Source organism: Marmota marmota, unplaced genomic scaffold (assembly GCF_001458135.2).
Source record: "Marmota marmota marmota unplaced genomic scaffold, marMar, whole genome shotgun sequence".
Lineage (NCBI taxonomy): Eukaryota > Metazoa > Chordata > Mammalia > Rodentia > Sciuridae > Marmota > Marmota marmota.
In genome coordinates this window covers 30,914,494-30,942,469 of record NW_025999982.1, presented here as the reverse complement: position 1 = coordinate 30,942,469, position 27,976 = coordinate 30,914,494, and the positions used below count along the sequence as shown (strand labels likewise).

Below are 27,976 nucleotides of genomic sequence, written 5' to 3'. Positions count from 1 at the left end.
AATACAAATGAATACCAATGTTCTAGAAAGGTTTTGTGCTACCAACATTACTGTCCTCCTTTGTTATGAATATTCAGAGATATCCCCAAAATTGCTGCATCTGTGACCCAAGGTGCTATTTCTATGTACACTTATGATATGGGCTAATTTGCTTCACAAGTTTTTCTGAGCACACTCAGCCTGCAAGTTACGCAACTGTCATTCCAAGAAGGAGGTTTTATTTATATATTTAAGTGTAATATCTTCCTGTAAATGGTAGATTCCTACTCAGTAATTAATGACTAAAAGAGTAATGGAACCTGGAAATAGAGTTGTAGAAATAGTGAGCTCTTCCCCTGAGAAAGTGACTAAGAATGTCCCCAAGGAACCAAAAAGTTAACAGAGGCTAAACCAGCTATAATATTTGCTTTCTAAATAATAGTATCCAGGAAATTATTAGAAAAAGAAATGAAAAATATAACAACAACAACAACAACAACAAAAAAAAAACAGGGAAAACTACTACCATACTACTATTTTACTCTTCAGAGTCTGAGGGTATACAATGACAGTGAGGTAAATAAGATTATTATTTGGCAAATTTGACCAATTTAAAAGTTGAAACCCTTAATTATCTTCCCTGTAGTTATTCTATTTCCCAACTACTAGTATTTATAAAAATAAAATTTCCATCCCTACAATTTCTTATGATGACAAAAGAAAAATCTTATTCTTGGTTATGATATTTGTAAAAATCTTTAGGTTATCCATTTACCCTTAAAGAAAAGTCCTAACACTGATGTGCAAATATTTTTATTGTCTACCTTTAGTAGACATTACAGCAGCTTCTAATTAAGTCCAGATGATTAATTATTATTTTCACTGCTTATCTAGACAAAGATGTAAAAGTATTATATCTCCTTCCTGACTACAGAGGGTCTCCTTGCACACTTGATCAATTTGTTTTGCTTTCAGATTAAGTGAAGCATAAAAATAAATAGCAGTTTTGCCCAGGTATCTGAAGAAATATTCACAATGATAATAGTAGAAAAAAATTATTGTTCTAAAAGGAACATTTGTTGAGGCTTTGTTATTGATGAAAAGAGGAAAAATGCCTTAGTAAATGTTTTGGTAATTTGAAAGTTTTCTCCGTTAATATTGTCTATGTGCAAATGTGCACCTATAAAATGATTGGAATTGAGAATATTAAGGTCCTACTTACAAAAATGATACAGTGACCATAGAAGAAATCAAGGAAGATTAGGATCTCATTTATAGATCAAGTCTACTGTAGAAAACTTAGAAATACTGTTGTCTTAATAAAATAATATTACTGCACATGAAAAAAGTTAGATAAATATAAGCAAACTATTTTGATAAAACATTTTATATTCTCTATAGTGAAATGCATTTTTGACGTTAGTAGTCATATAAAGCTTTTGAGAGACAATGTAATTTGTGTTTATATAAAAGTATCAGATCAGGATGTATTCAAAGGCCTAGTGTATATACCTGCATGTGTGTGTATATGTGTGCATATATAAATATATATTTGTCCCCGTGAAGCAGTAATTTGTTAATTATTTACCTGATTCAAGAATTCATTTTAATTACGTAACTTCATACTTGTAAATAATTTGTTGCTCCTTTCATATATTATCCAAAAGAGTAAAATTAAAATGTTAATAATACTCCAAAATGTATGGTGTAATATAAAAGGTATTTTTAATTCTATGTGATAATTTTTCAACTTGCCTTAAATCACAAAAGCCAACAAATAAACTGAGGCAATACAGTACAGTATTTTTCTTATAAACTTATTTGTAAAATGTTTTCCAAACAGCAGGTGGCAATCTTGGTAAATTCGATTGCACCAGAACCATCTTACCTAGATATATACAGATGAAAGACAGTTTTAAAAGACCTGTTAAGAACTATAGTATGCTAAGACTGGTTAAGGTAACTTCAAATACTACAAGAGTCTTGTTTAATCACGCTTTATTGTCTAATGAAATTTGTCCCTAGGTGAACTTAATGTTTTTGTTTAATGCTTCTTTATTTCCAGGCAGCACAGGAGTCATTTCACAGTGCTAAACTGTGTAGGTATCCTTCACATCAAAATGCTGCATGCTGTTTACTTCTTATCATTCTGAATTCATAAGGCTTTAGAATTAAAAAAACAACAACACTGATCTTAATCCCAAAGAAAACCTACTGACAAATTGCTGCTCTTAAAGTTTAGTTCCAGTTAGTATTCTTGGTGTTGAACTGTGAGAAATGTTTAGAAGTCTAATTATGAAGAAAAGAAAAGTTTTGACTCCTAGATATCTCTGAGAGTACTGTGGTTTTTATAAACAGATGCAGTCATGTTCGATAGAGACAGAAATTCATAGGTTTCTGAACTGAAGAGATCTGCAACTAGTTGTGCTCACTATATTTTCAGCGTCTGTATAGCAGGAGAGAGAGACAGCTTCCCCACAGGGACTGGCTACCAATAGAACAAGAGATTCAGATTCTCTAAGTTCAGCCTTTTCCTGTATACCTCACTGTGAAGCACTGTCAAATTTTAAAATTTCATCATATCACATTTTAAGTGTGCTTATAATAATTTTGCTGATGACATCATCCTATAAATTATATTTATTGAGTTTTCAATATGCCAATAATATTTTATTGAATGAACATGTGATTTGGAAGAAATCTCTCTCTCTCTTTCTCTCTCTCTCTCTCTCTCTTTTTTTTTTTTTTGCAAGGTGGCACTGAGGATTTAACCCAGAAGCACTCAACCACTGAGCCACGACCCCAGCACTTTTTATCTTTAATTTTGAGACAGGGTCTCCTTAAACTGCTGAGGCTGCTTTGAACTTGCAATCCTCCTGCCTTAGACTCCTAAGCCACTGGGATTATAGACATGCACCACTACGCCTGGCAGAAATCTTTCTTTATGTAATCTTTAAAAACATATGCTTTATAATCTGGAAAAGTTCTGACTTTCATCCTTTTCTGTGCTTATATGGAAAAATATTCTAATGTAGTAGCACTTCAACTCTTTCACTGGTAATTTAGACTTTATGCTTTCATTTTAGAATATTTCTCTCATAGGAATTTCTTTGTACAGTGGAAATTGGTGAAAGGGGTAGGAACAGAGATGTTCAATGGCGTCCATCAAAGTGAGGTTAATCAGCAATAGAACATAAAATGTCTGAATTTCAACATCATCTCTTTAGCTTCTCACTGAACTATTTAACATATCTTTGTATTTCTGGTATATATAATATAAGGCAACTTGCTTTGTGTTATCAGTAAACAAACATTTCAGAAAATGGTAGAAAAGTTATAAGCTAATTTAAATCATGGTCTTCCATATTTTTATAACCATATTTTTCAATGTCATTTTTCAACAAATCATTTAAAACCAATAAAACTATTCTATGACACCTCTGGAGGGATTTCCCATATAATAGAGAAAACGTAAATTGCCGGGTTATCATTAGCAATCTTTAAACTGAGGAAGTACTGTCCTTGACTAATGGCATTATTTTTAATCTTTTGTAAATTTCAGGTTGCAAACTGTTTCCATTGGGATCATTTCTGTTCATTCTTACCAGGGCATCGCTGTTCACTGCATCGTCTCACTTCTTCGCCTGTTCCTTCACATTGCTGTCCTGTGATTGCTGCACCCTGACAAGTCCTTATTCTTCTTTCCCAACCTCCATCACAGGATTTAGAACATCCACTCCAATGGCCCCACTGATTCCACTGACCGTTGGCTAAAAGAAATGTGTCATGGTCAATGACAGTGCTCTACCACACACTGATTTAGGAATCTGTATATCTCAGAACATTACAACCCCTTGAATTTTTATTAATCTCCACCATGAATAAACTAGTCAAATATTTGACTTACTGGCCAAATAAAGTTCATTGTAATTAGCAAATGGTTATATTAGTGTGTCTGACTTTTGTGTCTGACGAGTTAGACACACTTACTTGTAAAAGTGTCAGTTCAGTGCTAAACTTTGTTAACTTACTTGGTATTCAGTCTCCTGAATATGTCACTTTACTAACATGGTATTTAGTAGAATAAACTCTGATATACTGGCTTCATTTATTACGAATATAAAAATATCTTATTATTCCATGATTGTCTGGCATGGCTCTGTCAGGTTTTATTTTATTCACTTATTTATTTTATTTTTCATGGTGATGTGGATTACGCTTGGGGCCTCACCTATGCTAGGCAAACATTCTAACACCAAGCTATAGCCCCAGCCTGGTTCTGCCAGGTTTTATGAATGGCAGGCATTCATTAGATGCAGGACTTACTTACCTGTACACTCAGGGTTATAGCACTCTCTGCTTTCTGCCCATGGTCCTCTGCATTCAGAGCCCCCATGAGCAGCTGCAGTGCACTGCCGGCTTCTCTGCTGGGTCCCATTTGAGCATGTCACTGAGCACTGGCTCCATGAACTCCACTCCTGCCACTGTCCATCAACTATCAAAGCAGAAAGAGAAACATCGTGAGGAGATCTCCCTATTGGGAAGTCTGTACAGAAAGCACACAGTAAAACTAACCTTAACAACGAATCCCCACCAGTGAATTCTCAGAGAATGCAATGGAAGGTCACACTAACATAAGATTTTACTATTACCTCCAAAACTATTATTACTTTTTCACTTATACTTTCTTTTATGTATCCCCAGTATCTCTTTTTAAAAATTTTAAAAAATTGCTCTAATTAATTATACATGACACTAGAATACATGTATGCACTTTGATATATCATACATAAATGGAGTATAATTTTTCATTTTTCTGATTTTACATGTTGTATAATCACATTGGTCATGCAGTCATATATGCACATAAGGTAATAATGTCTGATTCTTTCTACTATCCTTCTTACCTCCATATCCCCTCCCCTCCCTTTACTCCCCTGTACCTAAAGTAACTGTATTCTTTCCACCCACCCTCCCCTTATTGTGAATTAGCATCTTTATATCAGAGAAAAGATTTGGCCTTGGGTTTTTGGGGAGTGGCTTATTTTGCTTAGTATAATATTCTCCAGCTCCAACCACTTACTGGCACTAGTATCTCTTTTGATTTACTTATTTCTTCAAAGCTATTGATCATTCAAAAATACAAGGTCTTGAGCCCCAACTTAGAGTACCAAAGGTGAAAAATCAATAAATACTAACCAATGCATCAAGAGCTCATATTTTAGAGAGGGATCTCTTAAAAATAAACCATTAATTGTCTACTAAATAAATCACTGATAATAGTGTGTTGCAAAGTTTGATTTAGAGCACTATGAGAGAAAGACTAGGAAGTTTTCCTTGACAAACTGAGGTTTCAGGCAAGCCCTGAAGAACACTGAGAAAATACTTAGGACATGGTTTCTCTACAAAAGGGTACACAAGTGTCTGAGGCAGCAGAAATATGGGCACTTGCAGGAATTGGAATGAGGCCATAGTGAACAGAATCTAGAGAGCCAGGTAAAGAGAGATGGCAGAGGACAATGGTAAAAGAGCAGAGGCCAAATTCTGCAGGGCTTTTGTCAGCTGTGTTATGAGTTTTGGCTGTTATAATCAGATTAATAAGAAGCCCTTGAAGGATGGCATTGATCTAGTGCAGCGTGGAGAAAAAGTTACCCGAGAAATAAGGGAGGGTCTGAGGCAGTAATGAAGAAATGTTTGGAGGAAATCAGAAAGCTGCTGGGGAGGAGAGGTGAGAGGAATACCTGAAGGACTGGCCTTGGAAGCAAAAGCAAAGAAAGCATCCAAGTCATTTTCAGATATCTGTATCTGATCCTTAGGATCTAATATGGACTGTTAAACTTGACTAGTCTTATTAGTCACTGTGATAGGTGTTAATGAGGGAAAGAGGAAGAAAAGCAAATAAATCCCAACCTCAAAAATCTTATAATTTAATACACTATGCATGTACATAAACAAATTAAAGGTCAAAGGCAAAAACATCTTAACAGGCACATGAAGGATTTAGGCTTTCACAGGATGGATCACATCTGTTTAGGGAGTAATTATATTAAGCTTAGAATAGTGAGATTTGAATAATTTAGAGAAAGGAGACAGCACTGACAAAGGCAAATGCCACAAAATAAAAGAGAAAAAGGAGTCAACAAAAAATATTTACCAGGTTAAAATAACTTAATTAGCTTACATGTTATAATGCACTCACATGTGACTACTTTTTCCCCTATCATTCCATGGTTCTTAGTCAATTTGATTGTAAGTGAAAGAGAATTCACCATAAATCCAAAGTTTTGAGAGAAGCCAATGTTGTTGTGAAGATCCAAACAAATGAGAAAGTCTGGCAGAATATGAGTAAGTACTTTCAACCTAATTCCAAGCCTTACATGTTGCTATACTTAATAAATCCTTTGTGAGATTAAAAATTACAAAACTCCAATTTGATCATCCCATTCATGTAATTTTAGCATCTCACTTTATTAAAAGTATCTGATATAATCTTATTGGCTATGTAGTACATTTGCAGGACAAAAGACACAATTTTAGTGAATCAATACGACATTATAAATTATCCACTTACCTTCTATTTTGGCTTTAAAGATGAGTGCATTTTTCATTTCAGAATTTGGCTTTTCAAAGATAACACTTATTGAGCTTGCATTATGAACCCTTACTATTCTAAGCAATCTGAGAAGGGTTTATAAAAATAAGACTTATATCTTGTTCCTTACAATCTGTTTGGCAAAAGAATGCACAAGTATGCACATTTTAGAGAAAGCAAAATGAACAGAGATGAATTTGGTGATGCCATCCTAATCTAAGTTACTATAAGAAAGAAATGTGTGCTGTCCTTAAATATTCAGATTTGAAGTGATTTTTAAGTATGTTTTAATATGAATAGTTACACACAAGCAAAGAAAGGAGGATATGTCTTTATATATATGAAGATGTGGAGTCAGGAATGTGCAAATAAAATGTAGACATTGGAGAGAAGAGAAGTTGGTAGGGAATTATTATTCCTTGAGGAATGAGAAAAGACCTTACTAAAAAGAGATTAGAAAGAGTGAGACATCTGTTTTTGAAATGTTGTCCTCATCAGGCTTCTTCTGAAGGGTGACTTTGACTCATCATTAGTAAAAGAGTGAAAATTTAAAAAGCAATTTAAAGACTTTATGTTCATGTATTTACAATATTAGTTGCTCAGTCCTTTCTGACAGTGGACATATTCTATATTTTGGCTTATGTTCAAAATTGAGTTAATATTAGAAATTCGAGGGACATTTGAAGTTAAACACTATCATAAAATTTTTAAAAAAAATGCATCCAAGATGTGAATGGTTTTGTTCATGAAGTCAGTTTCAGGAAAGAAATAACAATGACATCAAAGATGTATCAAGTGGACTCTTTTGCTCTTTTATTTTACACTGAGAACTGAAAGGTCTTTTATTGAATATTAGCTGCACTACTATGAGTGAACTGAATTGACAAAGTATCTTTTTGGACATAGAAAAAAAAAAACAAACAAACAAGGGGAGAAAACCCAATATGAAATGTAATGTAAAAGTCCAATATGTGTTCCTTTAATGTGTNAAAAAAAAAAAAAAAAAAAAAAAAGAAAAGAAAAAAAAAAGGAAAACCAAACTCAAGTAAACCACCTGTTAGTGTATATCAAGGAACTAGAAAAATAAGAACAAACCCAATACAAAATTGGTAAAAGAAAAGAAATAATACATATATGTGCAGAAACAGATAAAATTACAAAAGAGGTATAAAACAGACAGTTCTTTGAAAAGATAAATGGAATATATAAACAGTTGGCTAAACAAAGAAAATGAGAAAGAAGGTTCAAAGTAATAAAATCAGAGAAGAAAATGTAGACATTACAATAAACATTATAACAGCACAAAAATACAAAGGATCATTAGAAATTACTATGAACAACTATACACCAACAAATTTGATACCCAGAAGAAATGGACAAATTCCTGCATGCATATACCTTATCAAGGTTGAGTCATAAAGGAATAGACAACCTGAACACAAAAATAACAAAAAAATTCCCTTCAAATAAGACTGGACTGCATTGCTGAGTTATACTAAACAGTTAGAGAATAACTCCCAATTCTTAATTTTTTTTCCAAAGAATTGAAGAGGAAGGAATTCTTCTAAACACATTTTATGAAGCTAGAAAAACCTGAAACCAAAACAAGACAAGGAAACAACAAAAAAAGATGAACATAGAAACAAAAATTCTCAAAAATGCCAGCAAACCAAACCCAACAGCCCATTAAAAAGATTACTTAATGGGCTCAAGTGAGATTGATCTGAGAGATGCAAATCAATAAGCACAAAACATCACATGCACAGAATGAAGGACAGAGGCAAAAATTGGATATCCACAGGGAGAAGGATGAATGTAGACCCCTTATCTCTCACCAGTCACAAAAATCAACTTGTACGACAAATTAAATGTAAAACCTGAAATGATGAAACTACTGGAAGAAAACAGGGAAAATGCTTTAGCACAACAAAATGGACAGGGTATTAAAAATAAAATGCCAATAGCAAAAAGTGACAAACGGGATTATAATAAACTAAAAACTTTTGGCACAACAAAGGAGATTATCATCAGGGTGAAGAGACAACTTATAGAACAGAAGAAAATAATTGAGAACTATACAAAAGGTTAATATCCAGCATCTATAAGAAACTCCAAAAACTTAATAGCCAAACAATAACAACAACAACAACAACAAAACTTATTTTAAAATGGACAATAGTCCTAAGTAGACATTTCTTCAGAGAAAAGGTAGAAATAGCCAAAAAGGTCCTTACACACACACAAAAATTGTTCAACATCATTAATCATCTTGAAAACACAAATCAAAACCACAATGAAAAATCACCTCAACTTAGTATGAATGTCCATTATTAAAATGATTTGAGATAGCACTGGTAGATTAACTCAGAAGTAAAGCATTTGTCTACCATGTACAAGGCTCTGGGTTCAATGGTCAACACTGCAAAAACAAAACAAAAACAAAAACACTAAATGCTGGCAGGAGTGTGGAGAAATGAGACTACTTGATCACTGTTGGTGGGAATGTAAATTAGTGCAGCTACCATGGAAAAGAATATGGAGATTCCTCAAAAATTTTAAAATTGAACTACCATATGATCCAGCAATCTCACTGCTGGGTACATGTCCAAGGAAAAGAAATTCAGTATGTTAAGGAAAAATTCGTATAGCCATGTTTATTATAGACCTATGCATAATAGTCAAGGAATGGAAACAATTGAGGTATCCATCAATTGATAAATGGATAAAGAAAATGTGGCACATATACACAATGAAATACCATTCTACCCCCCAAAAGAATAAAATCTTGTTATTTGTGACAACATGAATGAAAATAGAGATCAATATACAGGCACAGTAAGACAAGTATCACTCGATATTATTTGTGGAATCTAAAAAAGCTAATCCTGTAGAAGTTGAGAGTAGAAGGGTGGTTAGTGGAGACTGGGAAGAGGAGAAGGGAAGGAGGAATGGGAAAAGGTTGATCAACCCCTTCTAGGATCAGTCAGAGTAAGAAGTGCTTGGGTGCCATTGCACAGTAGGAAGAGTATAGATAACAACAATGTGCTACATATTTCAAAACTAACAGTGCTTCCCAAATTTATTTGAAATGTAACCCCTCATCTCTCCTACTCCCTATGGAACACCATTTGGTAAACACTGCATTTGAGAACATAATTTCTTCCATAATATTCAGCCAGGTCACAATCAACATTTTCATAGCCTGTTTGGTTTCTCTTCATTTCCATCACAAGCACTTGAAGTTGGATTTCTATTTTTTTTTCTTTTTCAGTTTAAAAGCTCCAAATGCCTATTGCTTTATAAGCTGATCTGCAAAGGTGACTAAGAACAGAGAAAAATAAGGCTGTGTTTTGAAGCAGGGAGAATGCTGAGAGATCAGACTGTCATGCCATTATATAATGTGTTTCCTTATGCACCAATGTCACATGAGACAGTTAGTGTTTCATTTTAGCAATATGACAATGCACCAGATTTTCTGGACCTGGAAGAGTTAAAACTGCAAACACAAATTGTTAGGCTTTTGATGTTTACATTGTTGTTTGGACTTGCTCCTGCCATATATATATGGAGCTGCAATTGTGTTCACCTGGAAGAAAAAACTATTTCTGTGGACAAGGCCCAAACTAAATTCTATGGCAATTTAAAAAAAAATGTTGCTTTTTTCAGTCTATTTTCACATCTTGATCAATAACTGGTGAAAAAATAGAATATCTCAGATAATAAAAACCACAAAATAGGTTGTGTGTCTATCCATCGCATCATGCATATTTTGGATAATAAAACTATCATTTCAGCAATTTTTCGAAGTTAAATACTGCTGACTGATTAAGGCAAATATATGGAAGAGATGCAAGGAGAAGAATCCTGGTTCCTGTCTTTGAAGCATTCTGATTTAGATAAAACAAATTTGGAGAGTTCAAACCTGCACTGAATTAGGAGTTATCCTGGGATCCGGAAAAACCATCAGACCACAAGGCTTTTTGCTCTGAACATATGCTGAATAAAAAAATCTGTTTTTTTTCCCTTGCTATTTTAAAATAAATTATAAAGGAGAAAATATCAAAATGCAAATATCATTCCTAGAAAACAAACATGAATATGTAAGGAAGTGACCAGGGTAAGGTTCAAAAGGCTTGTGGGTGGGGCGGGACCACTGGCAAGTAAGGGAAAACAAAAACAATTAATAGACTGAGTAGCAAAATGAACTAAGCTAAGGTTACAAATAATTTTTTAAAAAATCTTATCAGCTAAGAATTAAAAGATTACCAGGATAATGATAAAAATCTAAAATGAAAGAAAACAAATATAAATTGACATACAGCAAACTAGAAAGTTAAGAAGATAAGATCCAAATTAATTAAAGAACAGGTTAATGAGGTAGTATTTGAGTTGGAAATTATAACATCCTCACTACCCGACAACTGTGGACCTTTGAATGAAGGTCAAGCAAATGTTTAGCATCTTCCCACTGACAGTCTTCACCAGAAGGGCTCCCTGCCGAGGTACAACTGGAAGGTCATCCTCTTATAAAGGCTGAGGATAGAATTTTTAGGCCAGCAAGAGACTGAAATCTCTTGCTTTAGATAATAGAGATATTTGGATCAAAGCATGCTCCTGAGGACTTACCCTTGGATGATTCTTCCTCTCTCAAGGTTTATAGGAGTATGCAAATGTACTTGGAAACTACAACCCAACACATTCCGTCTAGCGGGGAGCCTGGCAACTTCTCAAATATATAGGACAGCCAGTATGATACTGTTCAGCCCAAGGCAAACACAAGCCCATAGGTAAGTACTGTTCTCTAGTACAAACCAGAGAGATCTATTTGAGTGTATGATCATGGCTGTAGAACTCTAAAATTATATAATATTTTGAGTTTATCTGAACTATTTTTTCCAAAATTTCTTTTTTAATTAAATTATTTATTTATTCTAGTTTGTTACATGCTATGTCAGAATGCAATTAATTTCATATTATATATACAGTGCACAAGTTTTCAAGTTACTTATTGTACACAAAGTATTTTCACAACATTCGTGTTTTCTTTTTTTTTTTAAAGAGAGAGAGAGAGAGAGAGAGAGAGAGAGAGAGAGAATTTTTTTTTAATATTTATTTTTTAGTTTTTTTTTCGGCAGACACAACATCTTTGTTTGTATGTGGTGCTGAGGATCGAACCCGGGCCGCACGCATGCCAGGTGAGCACGCTACCGCTTAAGCCACATCCCCAGCCCCAACATTCGTGTTTTCATGCATGTACTTAGGGTAATGATGTCTAACCCATTCCACCATCATTCCTACTACTTTGCCCTCTCCCTTCCCCTCCCTCCCCTTTACCCTATCTAAAGTTCCTCTATTTCTTTCATGCGACCCCCCATCACCATTATGAGTCAGCAACCTCATACCAAAGAAAACATTTGGCCTTTGGTTTCTTGGGATTGGCTTACTTCACTTAGCATTATATTCTCCAACTCCATCCATTTACCTGAAAATGTCATGATTTTATTCTCTTTTAATACTGGGTAATTTTCCATTGTGTATATATACCATAGTTACTTTATCCATTCATCTACTGAAGGGCATCTGGGTTGTTTCCACAATTTAGCTATTGTAAATTGTGCTGCTATAAACATTGATACGGCTGTGTCCCTGTAGTATTCTGTTTTTAAGTCCTTTGGGTATAAACCGAGGAGTGGAATAGCTGGATCAAATGGTGGTTCCATTCCAAGTTTTCCAAGGAATCTCCATACTGCTTTCCAGATTAGCTGCACCAATTTGCAATCGCACCAGCAATGTATGAGTGTGCCTTTTTCCCCACATCCTCACCAACACTTATTGTTGTTTGTATTCTTGATAGCTGCCATTCTGACTGGAGTGAGATAAAATCTTAAGAGTAGTTTTGATTTGCATTTCTCTAATTGCTAGAGATGTTGAACATCTTTTCATATGTTTGTTGATTGATTGAATATCCTCTTTTGAGAAGTGTCTCTTCAGTTCCCTGGCCCAATTACTGACTGAGTTATTTGGTTTTTTTTTTTGGTGTTAAGGTTTATGAGTTCTTTATGTATTCTAGAGATCAGTGCTCTATCTGCTGTACCTGTGGTAAAAATTTGCTCCCATTCTGTAGGCTCTCTATTCACCTCACTGATTGTTTCTTTTGCTGAAAAGAAGCTTTGTAGCTTGAATCCATCCCATTTATTGATTCTTGGTTTTAATTCTTGCATTACAGGAGTCTTATTAAGGAAGTTGGGGGCCTAATCAGACATGATAGATATTTGGGCCTACTTTTTCTTCCATTAGGTGCAAGGTCTCTGGTTGAATTCCTAGGTCCTTGATCCACTTTGAGTTGAGTTTTATGCATGGTGAGAGATCGAGGGATCATTTCATTTTTGTTACATGTGGATTTCCAGTTTTCCCAGCACCATTTGTTGAAGAGGCTATCTTTTCTCCAATGTATGCTTTTGGTGCCTTTGTCTAATATAACTGTAGTTATGTGGATTATTCTCTGTGTCCTCTATTATGTACCATTGGTCTATAGGTTGATTTTGGTGCAAATACCATGCCATTTTTGTCATTATTGCTCTGTAGTTTAGTTTAAGGTCTGGAATAGTTATATCACCAGCTTCACTCTTCTTGCTAAGTATTGCTTTGGCTTTCTGGGTCTCTTATTTTTCCAAATGAATTTTATGACTGCTTTTTTTATTTCTATGAGGAATGTCATTGGGGTTTTGATTGGGATTGCATTGAATCTATAAAGTGCTTTTAGTAGCATGGTCATTTTGACAATATTAATTCTGCCTATCCAAGAACAAGGTAGAGCTTTCCATCATCTAAAGTCTCCTTTAATTTCTTTTTTAGTATGCTATAGTTTTCATTGTAGAGGTCTTTCACCTCTTTTGTTATGTGTATTCCCGAGTTTTTTTTTTTTTTTAGGCTATTGTAAATGGGGTGGTTTTCCTAATTTCTCTTTCAGAGGTTTGCCACTGATGTACAGAAATGCCTTTGAATTATGGGTGTTGATTTTTATATCCAGCTACTTTGCTGAATTCATTTATTAATTTTAGGAGATTTCTGGTGGAATGTTTTGGGTCTTCTAGGTATAGAATCACATCATCTGCAAACAAAGATAATTTGAGTTCTTCTTTTCTTATCTGTATCCCTTTAATTTCTTTAGTCTGTCTAATTGTTCTGGCTAGAGTTTTAAGAACTATGTTAAATAGAAGTGGTGAAAGAGGGCATCCCTGTCTTGTTCCAGCTTTTAGAGGGAATGTTTCCAATTTTTCTCCATTTAGAATGATGTTGGCCTGGGACTTAGCATAGATAGCTTTTACAGTGTTGTGGTATGTTCCTGATATCCCTAGTTTTTCTAGTGTTTTGAACATGAAGGAATGCATATATTTTGCCACAAAATATATGTGGCATTTCTTAGTAAATACCAAAAAAAAAAAAAAAACAGAGATACTACCCTACATTCTATCTGAACACAATGGAATGAAATTAGAAATCAATGATAAAATAAAAAATAAAAGATACTCCAACATCTGGAAACTAAATAATATGCTGTTGAATGAACAATGGGTTGCAAAAGATATCAAGGAGAAGATTAAAAAATTATTAAAGGTAAATGAGAAAACTGATAGAACATATCGAAATCTCTGGACACTATGAAGGCAGCTCTAAGAGGAAAGTTCATTGCATGGAGTTCATTCCTTAGAAGAAGAAAAAGTCAACAAATAAATGACCTAACATTATTTCTCAGAGCCCTAGAAAAAGAAAAAATCAACCCCAAAAGCAGTAGAAGACAGGAAATAATTAAAATCAGAGCTGAAATCAATGAAATTGAAACAGAAGAAATGATTCACAAAATTGACAAATCAAAAGTTGGTTCTTTTAAAAAATAAATAAAATTGATAAACCATTAGCCATACTAATGAAGAGAAGGAGACAGAAAACTCAAATTACTAACATTCATGATGAAAAATAAAATATTATGATGGACACTTCAGAAATACAGAATATAATTAGAAATTATTTTGAAAATTTGTAGCTCAATAAAATACAAAATATCAAAGGTATCAACAAATTTCTAGAGGCATATGATATGCCCAAACTAAATCAGGATGATATACACAATTTAAACAGATCAATTTCAGAAGCCTACCAACCAAGAAAAGCCTAGGACTGGATGGATACACAGCTGAGTTCCACAAGACCTTTAAAGAATAACTAATACCAATACTTCTCAAACTATTTCATGAACTAGAAAAAGAGGGAACACTTCCAAATACATTCTGTGAGGCCAATATCACCCTGATTCCAAAACCAGACAAAGACACATCAAAGAAAGAAAACTTCAGACCAATATCTATAATGAATATAGATGCAAAAATTCTCAATAAAATTCTGGCAAATCGAATACAAAAACATATCAAAAAGATAGTGCACCATGGTCAAGTAGGGTTCATCCAGGGAAGCAAGGTTTGGTTCAACATATGGAAATCAGTAAATGTAATTCATCACATCAATAGACTTAAAGATAAAAATCATATGATCATGTCAATAGATGCAAAATTTCTTAATATTAAAGTAATATCCTTATATGAATATTGACAAATATCCTCTACTTTATATTGTTATATACTTTTGAAGCTACATACAAGTAATTATAATCATATCTCAATCAATCCCATGATGTAAAAAGATAATGAATATTGGTTCCATTTTATAAATAGGAAAACTGAGGAATGAATAGATAAGTTGTTCAAATTTAGTATTAGCACTGAGACTTAATCCATGTGTTCTAAATTCCAGACCACTTAATTTCACACTAAATCAGATAATTAAATTTATTTATTCATATTTTAATATATAAATAAAAAATTACTTATCTGCTAATTTATTTCTTTCATCATTTATTTTCAATTTTATCTGTCACTCATTTTTTATTAATTTTCTCTGTTTTAGTTGCACTTTACTACATGAACAGGTATCATGATGAGAAATGAAAAAAACTGAAACATTAATGAGGATCCAACTGGAATAATGGGGTTCTCTAATGCTCAACTACTCACAAGGAAAATTTTACTTACATAGCCATTTATTATAAAGAAAATTTGAAGTTTTGAACTGAGAACTTAAGCTTTTGAGGTTTCTGCTGTATTCAGTTTTGGAAAAGTTTATTTAAGTATTATTTTCTGGATATATATTAATATAATTTTAATGGTGAGCAAACTAGAAAAACTCAAACATTCCATTACAACTGATGCTCTTCTCCAGTTAAACATCAGGGAAAGTCAGAGACTTCCAAAGCGAGCAGAGCACGCTAGGAGAATAATCACTGTGAAGGGACACCAGGAATTGGTTTGACATAGTTGACATCTCTGATCTTCATAGCTTGTCTGGTGCTCACAGTAGAGTTCATGTATTTCCCTGGACCCAAGACATCTATGAGAACATCAATATCAGAAGCGTTCACTTCAGAGACAAAAACAAGGTCACGGTACAGTCTACAAAACACCAGAGCTAAAATGAGTAGATGCTACTTCTTTACCAATTGTAGTTAGTCTTCCTTTTTTTTAGACTATTTATCAATATAGCCCATCATAGACTTGTAGACTTGTTCTTCTTTCATAACCACAGCCAACCCAGAACAATGTTCCTGGCTATTAAACTCTCCCTGAAAGCACCTGTGTAAACCAACGTCTTTTTCTTAAGGCTCTTCTAACCCTCTGTGAGATGCCTCACAGTTCTCCTTGTTAGTGTTTTCTCATGGCTGAAGATAACAAACTTAACTTATGATCCTGGTGGACATTGGCTGGAGGGCACTGACATAATACAAGTAATATTAATTTCAGTGTTTTCAGTTTATGAAGCACCTCACATAGTTCTCCTAATAGTCCTGTGAAGTAGGTATTGCTAACACCCACATTTTAAAGATGAAGAAACTATGGATCAGAGGAGTGTCACAATTATATTATGAGTTAAAAATCTAAATTTAAATGTGTCCTTGGCAAAAATCCAAGATCCTTATATAATACCACATTAATATATTACTAAATAGATGTAGAAGATATCCTTTAAAAATTGAGATAAATACTAGAAATTCACAAATGTGAATGTCAAGAAAATCTATTCAATAGTAATTTATTAGCTATTACCAGGTTCAAAGTTCAATGGAGAAATAAGTAGAAAATAGGAGAGGGGCTCCTTTTACTCAAATACACCAATTAAAACCATTATAAACTCAATATTTAATTAGTAACTACAATGAAAATTCAGAGAAAATTAAAAAAATAGATTTGACTGAACTTTAAGTTTGGTGAGATAAGAGAAACAGATCACAAACACCATCAAACACACACACACACACACACACACACACACACTCTTCAGTAATATTCATGTTACTTAATAGTATAGATGACAAAAGTGGGAAATGGAGATCACATTGTATTTATGAGAAAGTGAATGAATAATAGTGAATTCCTATTGTTACCCCATACTCTGTGCTGCTTATATCCTTTCCCATTAACATGAACCCCTGTTCTCAGACATTGTTACATACATTGAAACTATTAGTTTCAATTAGCAATTATTAATTGATAATTATCAAATTAGGAATGTAATTACAATTTACTAGTTACAAAAAATTAGGAAATGCCATATCTATCTTTCCCTTTTTTTGTCTCTCTTTATATCGATCCCAGGCAGAAGGTTTTCACTCTAACAAAAGTGGGAGAAGGTTGGATATTGACTAAGAAAAGTATCTGATAGGACATTATCTACTCATACATAAATACCAAATTATGTGCAAATTAAAAAAAATAACTTTCACTATTGAATGTGAACAATACACTCATCCCTACATGATGTTTACTTCATTGTAGGGGTTATACCTGTTTCTTAAAGCAAGATGGTGGAATGCTGTTGTAGCACAATCCCACACTAACCTGGCACTGCCCTTACTACAATTCATATTGCCAAATCTTGCAAAATTTAGTAATGAGTACTGATACAATTTGTGATTTCTGCCATCTTCTTCTTGTCTGCACTTCATACTAGGTCCAATCAAAAACCAGCTAATGTGGGACTTAACCTACTTCTTCACTACTGAAACACCTCCTGTCATAGCTTAATCCCATAAGAGGACATCTAAGAAATAGGTAGCATGGCTAGAAGAAATGTTAACCAAACCACTGAATCTTCAAATAACCACTTTTCACTCAGGCTGAAGTACTTACATATAATGTTAAAACTGCGTTCAACTTTTCATATTCTTATGTCTGAATCTACATAAGAGATTTTAAATTTTTGAGATAAGGAATTATATTCTCAGTAGTCTTATACCTAGTTGATGATTAATGATGGTTTTATAATCCCTGAAGGTATAATCAGTGAGTTTAGCTATAAGACAATTAGTTCTAAGGGGAATTGCTAATGTTTGCACAAAATACATCTTACATAATTTATAAATGATAATGCACAAAAATTTTGGCAGAATATGAAAGTATTTTTAAAAATCCCAACTATTAGAGTTTCCTTTCATATCAGAAATAAATTAAGAATATAATATGACAAAAGTTTTACATCTTTTATTGTGTAACTAAATTTAAGAATCAAAATAACAGGAAAAAGAAACAACTCATGATGAATTTAAGTACAAAGAGATGGACCTATAATGCTCACTTATGAGAGCATACTGGATGGGCCAGATTTACAAATAAAATAAAAGCATAATGTCCTGAAATGAAGGATCTACATGAAAGTAAGTCATCTGGTTTTAGCTGTCTTAGAGCGATCCCATGGATAGTATAATACCATTAAACACCATCCAGCTCAAAAACACATATGTTTACTACTTGAATGATAGAGCCACAACTATATCAATGTAGGAAAATGAGTCTTCACATCTGAATTCTCACAATATAGTCTCCTTATACCCAATGTCCAAGTGTTTTATTCCTGAAAGAGTTCTTCATGGAAAGTAGATTATGAGAAAACTGGATTATAATATTTTAACTGATTAATGATGCTATATCTTTGTATACATGTGGACCAGTTGAGGTAAAAAAATAGTAATAAAAATCAAAGTATTAACAAGTTCTTTAGTTATCTATTACTTTTTATTTACCAAAATTTATTTTTTCATTCACCATAAACAAATAAGATTGAACTATATTTGATTCTCCATTAATGTCACTGAATAGCACTATACATTTTACAAATTCAAAACTTTGAATAAACTTTCCCAAACCCTTAGAGAAATGATAGGATATGAATGTGTATGCATGTGTGTGCCCATCTACGCATTTATATATAGAAAGAATAAAATTGATCGAATGAACTGATATTCTGTGAGTAATTTACAAACAAGTAATCATGACTTTCATTTCCCAATACCCATAATTACATGGCTATTGGCTTATATGGATTATATTCATAATTCATATTATTTATAATGTCCTGTTCAATAAAATTCCTTTATCCCTAACTGTATGCCGTTAAGTATAAGAATTTAGTAGTCCTTCTCTGAAGTAATGGGGAAAATTTAGCTTGTTATTTGAGTGTTTATATAGTTTTTCAAATCTTAAAATGTTTTAGATAGTTAAAATTTCAGAACTTTGAAGCACTGCCTCATACCATAAGATATTGATTTGGGGAGTTTAGAGTGTAAATGGTATTGAATGTGAGATGGATAATGTTTTCAGATCCAACATAACTGGGATTCTGGGTATGTTGTTTGCATATGCAGAAGATGTAATCAAACAGAAAAATCTCCCAAAGAGTTAATGAATGAATTTTTATAGTCATTTGTCATTCTTGATAGATTTTGCCACACATCATTCATATCTATCTTTTTCTGGGAGAGTCTGTCATTTATGTGTATGCATTCCTCCCCACCTCCAAATTGTGAGTCTCTTGAAGATAGAGATCAGTTCTATTCATTTTGGACATATTTATGTTTGAATGTGTGAATAATCTAAATAATAGTGTTATGAAAACTTCTCTGTGTCATAACTGGTGAAATTAATAAAGATAGAATAGATTTGAAACAGAAAAATTTAACACAACATAAATATGTTCCAAGAACAGACTATATAGTCTTCCATAACCACATAAATATTATATATCATTTATGAGTAATCATTTTATGCAGCCAGCAGTAGATCTGAAAAGTCCAACATCCTACCAAGTATCTGTCATTTTCACACACGGTCAGTGGCAATTCCCTTCCTTAACTGAATGAGCATGAAGGAATGACAGAGGGAGAACCACCACTAAATAAAATCTTTCTAGTTATCATATGAGAGTAACAATCAATTTCAAGATCTAAGGAATTCTTGAAATTTTCTTAGAAGGGGAAATCAAGTGTAGATAAAACTCATTGGAAAACATTAGTATACACATTTATAGAAATCCAATAAAGGTGATTCATACTCACTCAAGAAAATATATATTGTTATAAATGGTAGAGTCTGGGAAGGTAACCAATTTGGGGCTAGAAACAATAACCAGGGAGCACATTTTCCAATGTGACTAAAAGAGTTCTATTCTTTTATATCCTATGTACACTAGGAACTGTATATAAAGCATATAAATGCAAAGTTCACCAAAAGCAAATATGCTCACCTGGACAGAGGGCGATATTACAAGGCTTATGATGTGTTTCTGGTCCTTCACAGGGCCTCCCTCCATACTGAGGAGGTGTGCATGATCTTGTTCTTGTTCTTTGGCCTCGACCACATGTAAATGAGCATAAACTCCATGGTGACCATTCCTCCCAAACTCCATGTACTGTAATAAAGCAAAGAAGCTTCAATAACCAAACCAGATGGTAAAGCCCAAGATTATTTTCTGTATAATTAAGAAAAAAAACTCATTGAATAAAGTATGAGGATACTTTTAAAATTTAGTTGCAATAGCAGTCTTATTTTCCATAAAAGTGAAAATTTAATTTAAAATCCATTAAAATAATATTAAACTGTATGCACTTCTTTCTACATTTGTAGTTATGGCTCATGTCAAAAAGCTTAAAAATTCCTTGTGCCTCTCTCCCTCTTCATAAAACACAAGTTATTTTTAAGTCAAAATAAGATTAACTAAGGTAGAATATATAAAACTAAATTTCTAATAACAGAAATGAACCTCTGGAGTTAAATTTGCATTTAAATTACCAAGGACCAAACTAATTCTTCTAATACTTGTAATGTGTGAGAATTAAAAATTTTTATTGAATCAGAAAATGAAAACAATCTGAAAATTGATGGTATATATTTCAAAAGGTTTTAAATTTCATTTTAGAAAATCAATATATTTTATTAAAATTTTTTGGTTCAAAGTAACCACCTTTGCCTAAGAGGGTCATTTTAAACACTCGAATAAGATCCTCTTCTTTCCCCTATTTCAAAATGAGTGGTAAACATGAGGATCTCTTTCTAATGGCCATAAAAATCAGAAGACACTCTTCTTTCTCTGACAGCTTGGGAGAACTGAAAGTACTCCTAATTTGTATAAATTTCATTAACAATCCAAGTTATATAACAAAGATTATGACAACATAACTATGAATATACCAAGACTTCACATATTTCATTACAATGAGATTAAACTTGACCAGACATAACAACATGATCTTTGTTCCTTCATAATAACAATTCTGAATAAATACTGGTATCTTTTACAAAAGACTACCAGGCTTCAAAATTTAGATCCCTTCTCTGAATGTTCAAATTACTGCTGTCATCCCAAACTTAATATTTGGGGTAGTAAGCCATAGCACCTTGTGGATAACACAAATAAAATGAAGTCAAGAAAAAAAGTAGTCTTCTGTTGAGAAGCTCCTGTCTTGATGTGAGCTTCTGGCCTTAGAAGAGCCTAAGTTCAAGGTTACAGAAGAGTGAAATGCCACTCACTGGGAGGAGTGGAGAGGGTAAAATTTATAGTAGAAAATGACAAAAAATTCGCTCATTTTCTCTTCAGTATTGGCAGGGGTAAGCACAAATTCATATAAAGTGGCAGAGGAATTATGTGAGTAAATACAATATATTTAGAATTTTCTTCATGTATATGCTGACCAAGTTGTTACCTTAAAAACATCATAATATACTTATATTTAGCTAACTGGAAAATGTACTACCACATAGGATTATCATTTTTGTGGTGAGACTACTTAACATCATATTAAGAGTACAATATGTTGTCATTGAGTACAGCTAGATTTAAAAATTCTACAATGTGCATATATGTCAAAGCATTAGGTAATACATAGGTACATACAATTTAAAACATAAATAAATAAATTTAAAAAGAAACCCACAAATATAATACCTTAATAATGAGGCATACTATTCTCTTCTATTTATGTTATTGAGTTACCTCAACTAGTGGTGAAAATATGTTCAAATATAGGGAAAATTAGCCAAATTTGAGTAATATTCAAACTCTTAAAGATTCTATGCTACATGCTGGGAAAATATTTTAAAGTAGCATAGAAAAGAACAAGAAAGTGAAATAAATTAAGATTTTTTTTCCATTTTTCCCAAGAAAAGTTGGAAAAACCAAAGCCAATTTGTATCCATTAGTATTAGGATAGATAGTAAGATGATATTTAATTTTAAATATACACATATAGTTTTAAAATATGTGCATATTAATATATATGAGTGTATGTGTATATGTATGTATAATAAATTATAAAATGATATTTAAAAGTAATTTACATGAATGTGTTTTTAAGTAAAATTTATATTTTTATCAACTTTTGTACTTCTTTCCAATTACTAAGATTTCTCCATTTAAAAGCAACCTGTCTTCTCCATTTTCTATATAAAATATTAACACTATCTCATTCATATTTCTGGTTCTCTTCATTTTCTATTCTATAAAATTGTATTGCTTTAATATGCATTGCACAATCCCAGAAAAAATGCTGAATTGGCAAATTTTCTCCATGAATTTCCAGAAAATACTGATTAATCTTGATGGGTTTACTTAAATCATGGAACAGGATTCATCAAAAATTAATGTTACTTAGTACTTTTTAACAGTCTTTATTGTTACATGGTGACATTTCATGACTTATTCACATCATTTCATAAAAGCTTAAAATGTTTTTCATTTGACAAAGGTAGTAAATTATTAACAATTTGTTATTTTAGGTATTGAATTAGTGGGAAATTATATCACATTCTTTATAATATTTAAAGACATTTCATAAGACATTTATTAAAAATTAGATGTTTTCATTTTAAAGGAGAGTTGTTACATAAGTTTTTCTATTTTTTTGGCAAAATATGAAAATCTATAAATTATATAGTCAATTTGAAAAATAATCATAAAAAACATTTAACTTCAATAGCTTCATCCATTTTTATAGTTTTCTTCTTTATCTTTGGTACCAGCTATATTATCATATCTCTTCTTTGTGTTGACCAGAGATATAATTTAAAAAATATGAAACACACAAGATATGTTATCACCAGATTTTAAATTATCTACAAAATTAAACAATAATAAATAATTAATAAAATATCTATGATTTAGATTTTATTGTACATAAAATAATTCCTTTCAGTGAAAAGTTTTTTCCTTAATAAATAAATGGATATGACAACTATGACATTTACAAAAATAAAATCCAAACTTATTTTTCAGCCTACGTGGACATCTATTGAATTAGGATACATATGGCATAGATCAGTGATTCTCAACCAGAGACAAATCTGCCCCCAGGAGACACTGGGTAATGTCTGGAAACATTTTGGCCATCAAAACTCAGAAAAAGATAAAGTGCTAGAGGTACCTAGTGAGAGGCCAGGGATGTTGCTAGACATTGAAATTGCATAAGACAGGCCCCCCTGCAACCAAGATTTATCATCAGAATGCCAACAGCCAATTGGCAGAGGTTGAAAAACTACACGTTAGACCATAAATCTAATTGAATCAAGTTGGTAAATATAGAATTAAAAGTAGGTCATTTTCTCAATTTGCTTTCTGTTTATTCCATATTTTCTACTCTAAATAATAAGACCTGTTAAAGAGAACATAACGTCAAAGCAAAAATTTTACAAGAGGTCGCATATCTCAGATTCATATTAGAAATAACAGTTTTAATAATTAGTTTTTAAAAATTCTTTGCAATTTGAATAGTTTGAGTAAAAGTTTATTTATAACACTAGTGATCTATCTTTTATAGTACAAATAAATATAAACTCTAATTCTATCATTCCACATGTTTCATGGAAAGTGACTTTAATATTTAATTTTCTGTTTTTGTGTCATATTAATTAGTTAAATGTTAAATATATTTTTAGTTTCCACAGTATTTCAAGTTAGTTATTTGTTTCTGAACTAATTTTCTTGGGAATTTATTGTTTTAGAAAGATGTTTACATTGTTTAAAATACTGTTTATTTTAAACTATTTTAAAATTCACTATTTTCAGCTTGGCAGACAATTAACCATAATAGTGAGCATAAAATATTTCAAAGCACATACAATAACCATGTAAAATAAATTGCAATTTCATAAACTAGAATACTGATCCTACATTTTTAAATTTAAGAAGTTGCTAAATTATTCTTTATATTTGGAAAATTAAATATAAATTAACAAAGTTCATTATCTTTAATTAAACAAATTGAACTATAACAATGATTACAAGATAAACATTTCTTACCAGTATTATTCAACCAAATTTAGAAAGACAAACATTCCTCTTTATGATAAAAATGAATTTAGTAATTGCTTATATCTTTTTCTATAGATGTAAGGATAAAAGGCTAAGAAATCAAGGAAAACTTTGTAAGCAGAGAACACTGCTCAGTTTTCTGGTCATCAGACAGAGGGAGAGAGCTTGGCAGTTGAACGTGGGAGAAACACTCTTCTCCTGCTACAGATGCTATTGGTGCCCAGTGGATGCTTAATCAGCAGCCTGTGGCAGAAGGATGGAGATTTCCAAATGTCAGCTTATGAATGTGCATAGCTGGTGAGTGGACATGTAGCTCTGAATGAAAATTCTTTGGGACCTAGTCAAATGCCCTTTGCCATTAGACTCTATCCTTATTATGTTGAAAGCCTCTTGACTATTAAATAGACACTGATGAGATAATTTATGTATCTAGCACAGCTTAAATCTCAAGGAACACTTCTGTCATTAACAAAAAAAAAAAAAAGAAAACTTGATCATGGGACCCATAGAGTGAATACTCTACATAGGCACCAGGTTAAGTAAGTGTTCTTCCAGAGGGTCACTGTACTCATACTCAAATGAAGATCCACAAGCATTTACTCTTGTGGTCTAAAGATTTCATTTTTAGAATTCTCAGATCCCACTTTTCTGATTGTTTTCCTTCTCCTGACTTGTGTCTCTCTAGACTCTGCTCTGTGATCCCTATTTTCAAGCATCTTTTCTCATGGTCTTCTCCCTTCCATGACCTCCTTAAGCATTTATTTTTAACTGAATCTTTTTAGTTTTTACTTTATATTCTTTCTCATCTAGTCTGTTTCCATTGGCCCTTGTTTATTGTTCTTGTTTTCAGAAGCAATTACTGTTTTTTGCATTCTTCTTTTTTTTCGTAGCTATCAATGTTTTGCCCTGTTTAACTTTAATTCTTTCTTCATCTACTGCTTTCCTACCTTTCAGTTCTAAGATCTCCTACATCATTATCTCATTCATTCCTCCTACACCTTCTGCCCACCACTTTCTTTACCTGTATATCCCCCATGTTTTTCATTATTGTAATAAAAACCACATAACATAAAATTTACCATTGGAACAATTTTGAGTGCACAATTCAGCAGTATTAGGTATATTCACATGGGTGTGAAACAGATCTTCAGAACTTTTTCATCTTGTAAATAATGAAACTTTATTCCCATTAAACAACAACTCCTTCAGACTGTCTTTTAATGGATCCCACTTGCCTATTCTGTTAGGAAATTGAGTTTATTCCCACCCTTCTTTCATGCTACCCACTCTCTACTCTTGCTTTAAGTAACTACAGAATCAGCTATTTCTGAAAATGGAATTCAACAGGAAACTTTTAAGCATTACTTAGCAGATGCAACACTACTACAGCACCAGTACATCTATATCCACTCTCTTTTGGAGGCCTCTGGAAAGACTGTGCAGTCACAGGAATTTTGCAGTAACCTATCCACCAAAAGTTTAGAACAAAATATAAATATGTGGATTCCTAACATTCTGTGCTTTAGACTTTTTAAAAGAAAAGCCAGATTCCTATTAATACCTTTTTTTTTTACATTTAAGTCAGTGGTCCAAGAGAGAAAGACATCTATTAAATGCATGTGTGCATAGATATAAGAACCAAACTTTGATACAACATAAAAAAAATCTGATCCTTGGTGGGTATGCTATTATGCAGTGTTCCAGTAAACATTAAAGATCTCTTTCTTTTTCATTAATAACTTTATTTTTTCAAAAGAGTAAATGATTCCTTCAAGGGTAATTACTTCAGGGAATTTAATAAAATAAAATAACTGGTCTTTCATCAGGAACACTAATTTTTCTTATAGGGTTCAATAAGTGGTAGGAAAATGGCTGGCTGTTTGGCCTGAAAGACTGTGTCAATCCCTGACTTAAACAATGTCTATCCTATTTCTAGCATGCTGTAAAATTATATTTTACTCAAGCATTTGATTGGGCATTTTTGACATACAAAATATAGGAAAGATATGTAAGCCTTATCCTACAAGAAGCAGATACAGAAATGTGAAGCTGGTATTTGCCACAGGAAGTCAGTCACTTATGTAGGTTCTTCACTGCTCTGAAATAATCACATAGATAGTAAAATATCACAGTTGAGTAGGAATTACACTTATCCACTCTAATTAAAATGTCTATACCCAGTTCAGATGAAAATAACAAATTGTTCCAAATGCGTAGCATGACATAATTCAATAACATCCACAGTTGTAGTTGCTGCTAACACTACCTGGACAGAGGGCAGTGTTATTGCAAACCCTTGATTCTCTTAATGGGCCGCTGCAGTGTGTCCCGTAAGGTGATACACAAGTTCTGGTTCGCACCTGCGACCCTTGACCACAAGTAACTGAGCATGTGCTCCACTGGGACCACTCTTCCACACCAGATTCACCTGCGTGCAAGACAATAAATAAACGTGAAATACTGTCTTGAATACTCACAAGCATTATACCAAACTGACATTATGACATGCATGAATAATTTCAAATGTAAAAATATGATAGTACATCAAAAGGTACAAGAAAACATTTCAGAGAAAAACAAATTTAAAGAGGGACAAATATAATGCTGATACAAAGACCAAACTGGTTCCAGTCTTGTTAGTAAAGCTACTCTTCACAAATTTCACTGTCCTATTGACAAGGAACAAGTCAGCATTTTTCAATAATAATTATAGTTGAAGCAATTCTCTTCAAGCCTTTGATGGAAAAGAAACTAAATATATGTCAAAGCTCACTATGTGGTTTTGGTGAACAGGAATATATGGGTGTGTTCCTAGTCCTTTATTGATAACACTCTTTCTAATGCAAGATAAATGGAGCCCTGAGAATTTGAATCAATTTAACTGTGTTGAACACCAACAACTTTTTTTGTAAGTTACTCCATGTGAAACTTTTATTTTTCCATCCTATGATAGATATTTGTTCTGTGGTATTAAAAACCCTTTGCTCACAATTTCACCTATAATCTAGAGAAGTGATATTTACTCAAATTGAAAAAGAATTTCTCTATAATTTCTATTACTTTAGTATGGGCCTAAAATTTATTCCAGAATAGGGCTCCAAGATGTTAAATAATGTCTGAATTCATTAACTTTCTTGGAGTTGGCTTCATCCTGAAATTATGTCTAATTTCTATTATTATCTCAATTCATGTCCCAAGGAGATGCAGCATTGAGCATTGTAAAGACCATTGTAGTGGGCTTCTAATTCTATTCTGGCATCACCTCCAGGATGAATTTTAAAAATGGTTTGAAAGTTGCCATTGCTTCTCTTCAAATTCAAATTGCATCCTATACCTGCTAGCAGTAACTAAGTTAACCATTTGTTTAGCTGTTGAAAACTTTTATAGATGAGGTGTTGTTTGTGAAAACTTTTCATCATTGATTAAATAGATCAAGGGGCATTCTAATTCTATTTTATAGATTCTGTCTGGAATTTGCCTTTGGAATAGAATTAAAAGGATAGTAATGGTAATTCATTTGTTGTTCTTTTTTCTTTGAAGAGTAAACAAATGACTTAGATATTATTTTCAATGCTATTCAAGGCAGCTGGTTCATAAATTGGTGCCCAGGGAAAAGAGAAGTTTGGATCAGAACACAATTTGACACACTGATTTCTTATTTGAGAAATCTGTTGAGAGGGAGGGAGGGAAGGAGGGAGAGAGGGAGGGAGGGAAGGAGGG

The 27,976-nt window shown here is 32.7% G+C and overlaps 1 protein-coding gene across 3 annotated transcripts in view; it reads right to left on the bottom strand.

The window, feature by feature from the left end:
- Adgrb3 (adhesion G protein-coupled receptor B3) overlaps positions 1-27,976 on the bottom strand; it is a 673,514-nt gene that overhangs the window by 375,342 nt on the left and 270,196 nt on the right. For all 3 annotated transcript variants that reach the window (XM_015487894.2, XM_015487895.2, XM_048805610.1), the window contains 4 exons: positions 26,523-26,684; positions 20,198-20,362; positions 4,310-4,474; positions 3,585-3,749 (listed from right to left, as the gene is read on the bottom strand). In XM_015487894.2, coding sequence (XP_015343380.1) covers positions 3,585-3,749; positions 4,310-4,474; positions 20,198-20,362; positions 26,523-26,684 — 657 coding nt within the window. The remainder of the gene's footprint in view (positions 1-3,584; positions 3,750-4,309; positions 4,475-20,197; positions 20,363-26,522; positions 26,685-27,976) is intronic.